Source organism: Habropoda laboriosa, unplaced genomic scaffold (assembly GCF_001263275.1).
Source record: "Habropoda laboriosa isolate 0110345459 unplaced genomic scaffold, ASM126327v1 scaffold32, whole genome shotgun sequence".
NCBI lineage: Eukaryota > Metazoa > Arthropoda > Insecta > Hymenoptera > Apidae > Habropoda > Habropoda laboriosa.
Window position 1 is genome coordinate 327,454 of NW_017100135.1, and position 8,773 is coordinate 336,226.

Here is an 8,773-nt window from a genome sequence, read left to right on the forward strand (position 1 = left end):
TAATTTTCAATATTGACTATCTCGATAACTGAATCTCAAATGAAACAATTTCATTCTACACCTTTCATTCATTTTTACATAAGGAATCATTTCTTTATTACTATTTTGGCCGCACTCTGTATAATGCTAAATATTCGAATAATACAGAAACTTGCATATACATATAGTACGTATAATTATAGAAAAAATACTTTATATCATATTTTATTTAAATGTTAGAAGGCTTTCACAAAGGAGAAAATCATGAATATTATTGTAAAAGGTAGTTTTATTAGTTGTTTCAAAATTTCTTCAAATACATCCTTTCAGCGAGTTGTTATTTCATCAATTATTGTTGCTTTACGGAATTCTTCCATCCTAATTGAAATAACGTTGCATTGCCGCGTAACGTCGTAGAATCAGATTCCACGCTTGGGGATAATTTTGTTGCATAAATGTGATCAATGTGCGTGCCTGTGCTACTTCTCGAGATGTGCAACGTCGGCAATAATTGTTTATCGCTTCTGGTAACAATTCTGCAACAATCATTACAAAATTTATAAATAATACAATTCAATTGTTAAATCCGTACTTGACTGTGTGAAATACTTCTTGCTAAGATAAATATCGTCGATAAATCATAACGGCATGTATTTATTAATAATATGCAACTGTTTTTGGTAAAACGAAAGAGCAAAACATTATTATGAGGGTATTTTCACAATGTCTTTTTTTTTATTATTGCATTTCTTATCATTCTCTTTGTTTCACATAAAATTATCAAGAAATCCACTCCTTGTGGTAAATTGTTACACAGAAAGAAATATCTGCTTTTTAGTGAATCTTTTTTGAACTTACAAAAAACAGTTGCACCCAACCATAATTCTAAAATTTTAGTTGACTAAAATTTACCACGATATAAGTAGAATTTTTGGTAGAGAAAATAAAATTTTCGATTATTCTTCATTCGATTTTTATGACATAAATTAAATATGTTTCACTGTTTATCATCATATGCAAACTACGAAGAAAGGCAAACTAAATAAGTAAACTTTAATAAATATCTCGCATTTTAAATCTCACCTTTGATTTTTCTTCCTATAGCATCACAATGACCTCGATCCAAAATACAATCGATCTGTTTTTCAACATATTGTTTATTCATCAGGAGGTTTGGAATACGATCTTGCGTTTCTGCAAAAGTTGTCAACACGAAAACGGTAAAAAGAAGAAAAATATGTCCTTTCATTTTTAATTCCAATATGGAAAAATCAAGAAAAAATGAAACTTAGAAATTTTAGTCCTGTCTTATACATATACAAATCTACGACTGGAATAAAACTGGCTATTCCAAGCACTGAAATTCGTCCTTATATTTCGTTCCCTGTTTGGGGGTGATAATTGCATATAAATAGGCAGAACAATTTGTTATTGTGGATTCCACTTTCTAAATCGATTATGGAAAGCAATTTTCGAAAGATCGTGATAACATCAATTTTCTCTTTGTCACAAATGGCATTGCAGATATGTAATATTGAATTTCTCTGACAAACAATTCACTTTTTGATGTTTTAATTTTGTGTTGAAATGATAAAGCATAGTGTTAGAATGTAATTTTTAATTTTATCCACGTAAATATTCTTTGTAGAAAATATGGATGACTCTTTATTATATATAAGGAATAAATAATCAGATAGAATATTATTTTAAAATTAGGAGAATCCTAAATTTATTAAAAAAAGTTATAGTTAAAAAGAAATGCAAATTTTTAAACTTTTATATAATTCATGTATAACGGAAAAAAATATTAATACGTAAATTTGACTTATATAAAAGTGATTATGTTATTACGTATAATATTTCATTATTACAGCTTGTACATTTTCGTATAAATATGAAGCACTTTATGCGAAAATATTAGGATTAAATAAAGTGCTTTAATAATCAAACATTTAACAAATATATTGTAACATTATAAATATGTGTAAATTGTAAATGCGTATAAATTAATCGAACTTTAACATTATATTCATGAATGTTTGTTGAATTAATTTTAACAAAAATTTTTTAAATTATTGATACGCAGATTTAAACAAAATTCTTTGTTTGAATACTTATGAATTTCACATATACTAAAAATTACAATAGTTAGTTTTAACTACTTTGAAAATTATAAAAATTATTGTCGAATTAACGAGAGTTAGTAGTTATTGATCTAGCCTAAGATACCACAGGTTGTGAAATTCAATACTTAAATTAAAATACTATAATTTAGTAATCATTTAAATGTTTGTAACATAATCTAGAAAATTCATAGCTATAATTTGTTACTTAAGTGAAAAATGTTTATTTTCTAAATTTAACTTTTGTATTTTATTAAAAATGAAATCGCGTACTGTAATAAAAGATTGTAATGATGAATAAGAGAAAAATGTTAAACATCAAACATTGTACCTCTACAGGAAATCTGGTAAATTAGCAAATACGTGATAAATTTAAATAACTAAAATATTTTTAACAATTGTAAGTGGTTGTACAGTAAAGATTAAGCACTCCGTATAACCTGTCAATTGTTGAATTAGCCATAATTTTCCACTTTATGTACAGTATTAAATGTGTTTCTGTAAGATTTACAAGTATATTTGAGTGTTTCTATTTCTACAGTAGGTTTCATATATAAAACTTTTTAATCAAATATGCTATGAATTATAAGAAAGTGGTAAATTTATTAATAGTCATTGATAAATCATGTAACGAACGTTGATGGTAAAAAGATAATGTTAGTGTATTTTTTAATAATTATTTTAATATTTTTTTTGCAAAAGATTCATATTTTAATTAATATAGTATTATTTGTATTTCAATATTTTAGGGAGAACGAATCTTTCAAACAAAATACTATTGAAGAAGAAAATCCTTCACCTTCTTGTGTTTCTTTGAATGAATCAACAAAACAGTGTAATCTATCATTTTCATTTAACTTTGATTTTGATGATGTTAATAGTGATGAATCTTCAGATTCAGAAACTGCTGATTTGCAAATCGATGTCTCTGAAGTTGACAATTATGTACTCCCTAGTAAACATAAAAGGGATGCTGTCGAAGAAACTTCTTCAGTCATTAATGAAATGGAAGAAGAAATTGAAAGGCAGCTTGATGCTAAGGCAGCTAAAACAAATTTAACTGCCACAAATGTCAAAAATATTTTGAAACATGTTATTACTAATGAACATGTAATGGCAATGGTTAAAAATCGTCTTCATGATGCAGAAGATGATGTACCTTTTGAACCAAAATTAACACGAGCAAAAGCCAAGTATGGTTGAATATATTTTATATGTGCTACACTGAAGTTCAAGCACTAATCACAGAAGAATTACCAGAAGATTCTTCTGATGAAGAATATAATCCAGAGCAAGATAAACAAAGTGATGATGAAAGAGAAGTAGAAAATGCAACAAATAGTGATGTGGATTCTCAACCTTTAACACCTGTAAATCATTGTGATTCATCTTCAGTTGAACAATCTAAGTCACTATATGTTCAATATGACCCAGAAGGAATATTTAAAATTCCCGAGTAAATTAATGTTCATTTATATAATAATTGTACAAATTATATTGACAAAATTTTAATTTCAATTAATATTTTTTTTAGTATTCCTCATGTTCTAACAGAAGAGGAAAGTATTGGTCAAAGAACACGTTCAAAGCTTTGTTTAAGTGAGACACCTTTAGAACAAATTGAACAAGCATTTATACCACCAGATATAACAACTGATATGTATGATTGGGATTGTGAAGTAGATGAAGATTGGGATAATTTTTTAAAAGAGTTTACACAACCATTAACTCAAGAACCCATAGTAGAAGATGACCCAGAAGCAGATCCAGAATATAATATTTTAGAGGATGAAGAAATAGAATTTTGTATGTGTAATATGCATTGTACATTTTTTAGACTATGCAGATTATTAGAATAATGTAAATTATATAAATAATACGTTTACAGTGGATAAGGAAGAGTTACGAGCAGATAAAGCTGTAAAAGTTACTCGTAAGGAATTAAATAATTTGATTGCAGAATTATTTGAGTTTACTGATACATTTTCAAAACAAGAACAGGATATTTCAAAAAAGCGGAAGTCTCTAGAAAATACAAATTCTTCAATTGAAAATAACATTATGGTAAGATAAAAATGTAATTTCTATACTTTAATTAGAAGTACAATTTTACTACAGTTTTAATTGTGGAATTTAGAATTGTTCTGTAGCAAATTTATTACCTACTTACAAAGAACCTGAACTTCCCAATCTAATAAATACGAAACAACGGGAGTTATTAGCAGTTCAATTTCGTCAACATGTTCAATTAATGGTACAACATTTTGTTAACACATATATGCATCCTGATTTACATTCTCAATCAAAAATATGCAAACAAAATTTAAATAGTATAAAGTAAGTTTATAATCAAGCAATATACATGAATACAAGCATTATGAATATATAATCTATTAAGTACATATTAAATTTGTGTCATTTGTATCAGGTATTTAAGTAATGGTCCTAGTTCTGCATTCAATGTAGCAAATTTATTAGATGCTTTAAAATTAGTGTCTGATTGGGAAAATAAATTTTTGGATGAAAAATTTTGCGAAGACTTTAAGAAAGCTATTGCAGATGAGGATGCAATAAAAAAAATATATTTCACAAATAAGTGGTCATACCTTCCTAAATTTCATCCAGAATTGAAAAAGCTATTTATGGAAAGCAAAGCTTTAATGTATCCTCAACTTTTGCCTCATATGCCTTTCAGAAGTGAAATGATTAAATTTATACAATCTCCATACTTAAAGTCTGAAGAGAAGTAAGTAAATATGGTGTACTATAAAAGATTAAACTATATTTTATGTAAATTGTTTTCTTAGTTTAATTGCATTAGGTTTAGAACAATTTATTCCTATTGTTACATCTAAACCAAAGAAATTTAAGAGTAAAAAACTTCAACTAATGGATGCAGTGCAGTTAATTATTCAATACTTAATACCATGTAGAAAACCTCAAAGATTACTATATCACATTCAAAAGCGTCGATGTGCAAAAGATGCAAACCCAATAAAGGTATATAATATTAAATATGTAATTGTTCTAACTGGATTAAATATATAAGTACATATTATAACAGCATTACTTCGAGAAGGGTTGTGCTCCTAGAACAATACATTATATAACATTGGAATATGATCTCAAAGCACCTAAAGATCAACCAACCAGTCTTTTACCTTTGGAGTGGCAGATGTATCTTAATAATGTAAGTGTTCAATACAAAATATTTATTTTATATTTAATATTTTATTACTACTTTTTTCTGTTTCATATATTAGTGTTTATTATTTTCCTAATTGTTGTGTTATGAAAAATAAATGTTTTCAATTAGTAATAGTGTTATTATATAGTATATGTATAGTAATAGTATTAATATTTCAAATTTTGTATGATAACTTTATTTTATGTCAATATATTTATTACATTATATTTGTTCACACAGTCAGAACAGAAAATTGATTTATTAAAGAGAAAACATATATTGAATTCATACAACGATCTTATGAAAAAAGATTGCTTTATAAACGGAAACAAAAACTATGTTACTGCTTCTAATACTCATTTCTTGTGCAAACCAGTTAATATTTTACCAAAACTATTACCTGCAAATATAAATCAAAAGACAACAAATAAAAATACATCCAAGGACACTTCGTATACAAATGAAAATGCAAATTCGGAAATTTTAAAGAATATATCGAACAAAGAAACTAATTATGAATTACGTAATTCTAATATAATAAATAAAGAGCGTATATTGCACCGCAATACCTCTTTAAAAATTATAGCCACACAAGATGAAAAGGAGGAAAAAGTAGGTGGAAATGGTTTAAAAGAAATTCAGAACGATGTATTTACAAATCCAATTACATCAAAACATTCTAAATTTTCTAAAAAATCTGAAGTGATACAAGAATTACCACAACTACGAAAAACTACACCTAGATTAGCAAAAACAAGAAGTGCACAGAATATGAAGCTAATGGCTCAAGTTTTAGGACCAAAAGGTTTATCGTCTAATTGCAACAATTTAAAGTCTCGAGAAAAAAATGATTTAGATAAAAATTTAGAGAAAATATCAACGAGTTAATGCTAGCTAGTACTACTATAAGAAAAGATTCTATCAGCAGAAAGAAAGCTAAAGAAGCCAGAGAATTAGAAAATATTAAAAGACTTTTAGAATCTGAAAATCCATTAAATGAAGAAGAAAGAAGTTCAAGTACGTGTCCTTTTAATAATTGTAGTATATTTACATTCAACATTAATAAATTATTATTTTATACAGAATTTGCAGCATCATATCTCCAGAAATTACATTTAACATTAGAGTCAAATAATCCAGAAACATTTCGATCTGTGATAAAATTATATTTAGATTATCATGAGAAATTGGATAGTGTTAATCAGATCGAAAACGAATTACCCTTTTCTAATACGTCAATTTCCTTGCAAAATGAAAAAAGTATGGAAAAATCTGAAAAAGATAAAGATGCAATAACTATCGATTTGTATCGTGATATGTGTGAAAAATTACATGAATATCCTGAGCTTTGTACAGACTTTTTATTGTTCTTAAAGCCACATCAAGCTGCAATGATGGATAAATCAATAGAATATATAATGCTTCAAAAAATGAGGGAGTTTATTAATGTAGCTCAAATATATTTTGCTAAACAACCTTCTCGTATAGCAAAAATGATGCAAGCTATTACGCAACTTTCATCCGATCCACAAACAACATTAGAACATGTTCATACAACCATGGGTCCTATACTTAAGGGACATCCTTTTGTCATGGACTTATTTTTACAAATATTACCTACTGCTAAACCACCGGAAAGGTAATGCAGATAATGTTACTGACAATCATAACTTAAACAAAGAGAGATATGAATCCTACAATATGGAAACAACTACATTAATAGTAAAAAATTTATGAATATTTGAATGCCTATTTTATTATTTTGTAGCTTGTTTGCATCTCATATGTTTGAAAACTTGACGTGTCCAGTGGGACCGCACGATAAAAATAAAGTTTATACTGAAGATGCACCAGAATTATACGAAAATATAGAACTGCCTGTACTAGCATCTCAGGAAGATCCTTATGGTGGAGAAAATTGCAGATGCAATTGTCATAATGGCGATGATTCTACTTGTAAAAATAGTTCTGAACACTGTGTATCTTGCGGCACAAGGGTATATTATATTTTTTATGTTTTTGTATTTCTTTTATAGTAGTTTCAAACATATAATACAAGTGAAACAAAACATAACTAATAATTACATAAAATAGGTGTTTTAATTACGAATATATTAATAACTTTTTTCAAATAAAACTTAATGTTTCCACAAGTATTATTTGAAACTACTTCATATATTTATAGTATATAAATTAATAATTCAAATTAAAAAATAAATTTCACAGTTCCTGAATGGAAAAATTTATCTCCAAACATCTGAAGGTTTAAGACCTGCTAAAATTATTTTTCCTGGTGCTGATGAAGAAAAATTGGAGAACATTGCTCGTGTATCTTTAAAAACAGCTGATAAATTTGTTCCATCCATTTCATCCAGACAACGAAGAAAATCTTCAAAGAATGAATTTCATTCTGAAGAACAATGTCAAAAATCTTGCATATCAAAAAGTTCACCAGCTAAAGAAAATGAAGGAGGAAAAATAATTATAAAGCCTAAAAAGACTATGAAATCCCCATCAAAATCTGCAGATCAAAAAAAAAATTTAAAAAGATCAGGAAGCGAAATAAATCATATAGATGTAAATATTAAAAAAATGCGTATGACGCAATGTAAAAATAAAAGAGAAAAAAAAATTGATAAACAAGAACTGAAACTAGGATATACAGATTCAAATATTACTGATCATATGAAAATAGATGAATCTTTGTACATAGATACAAAAAATTCTGTAAAAGAAATAGAAAAAAATACATTAAGTATGGAAATTGAGATATCAAATGACTGTGCAAACAAAGTTAACATATCTCATGAAATGAAAAATACTGTTGATTTAGACATTGATATAAATACTAAACCATGGACACGACAAGAAGATATGATTTTATTGCAAGCTATTAAAAAAGAATATTCTAAAAAAACACTTGCTATGGTCAGTAAAACATTAGGTGATCGCACTACGGATCAAGTAAGTTTTCTTATATTATCTTTCATGTACTTTCAGTATAATATATTTATTATTTTTCTGTAGGTTAAAGAAAGGTGTCAAACGCTTCTTTCATTATTAGAAAAAATGATGTAAGTAAATACTTTACTTGAAAACATGCAATCTTGTTTAATCTTATCACAAAATGTCACTGAATGAACATAGGTAAATAAACAATGATTTTATCAAGTATAATGTTAAATTTACTCATTTTATAACATAATAATAAACTTGCTTTTATATTTAATCATAGATCTGTTGTTATTAGTTCCACACATGACTTATTATGATGAAAAATATTTCATGAAGATAAAGATGTTTAAAGCAAATACAAAATAAATATAATACATGTATAACACTTGATATAATTCTATAAAATGTAAACTAAAAAGGTATTGTATGAAACCTTATTTATAACATATAAAACTTCAATCATTAAATTCAATTTTAACAATTTTTAATATTCTATTGAAGTTTTTAAAATTTTATAAAAATAATGATT

General features: G+C 26.5%; 2 protein-coding genes across 2 annotated transcripts; one reads left to right on the top strand and one right to left on the bottom strand.

Annotated features, from left to right (window-relative positions):
- Positions 1-357: 357 nt before the first annotated feature.
- On the bottom strand, positions 358-3,100 carry LOC108577170 (ejaculatory bulb-specific protein 3-like). The gene is made up of 3 exons (XM_017940315.1): positions 3,052-3,100; positions 1,063-1,173; positions 358-515 (listed from the first exon to the last, which is right to left on the bottom strand). Exons 1-3 carry the CDS (start codon positions 3,098-3,100, stop codon positions 358-360), a joined length of 318 nt encoding a protein of 105 aa, XP_017795804.1.
- On the top strand, positions 3,093-8,367 carry LOC108578704 (GON-4-like protein). Its single transcript, XM_017942085.1, is given in 14 exon segments — positions 3,093-3,294; positions 3,297-3,558; positions 3,637-3,908; positions 3,991-4,166; positions 4,240-4,439; positions 4,531-4,848; positions 4,910-5,102; positions 5,167-5,298; positions 5,530-6,166; positions 6,169-6,306; positions 6,373-6,928; positions 7,058-7,286; positions 7,516-8,253; positions 8,317-8,367. Coding segments are annotated over 14 exon segments (4,089 nt in total). The 5' UTR covers positions 3,093-3,107.
- The last annotated feature ends 406 nt before the right edge of the window (positions 8,368-8,773 follow it).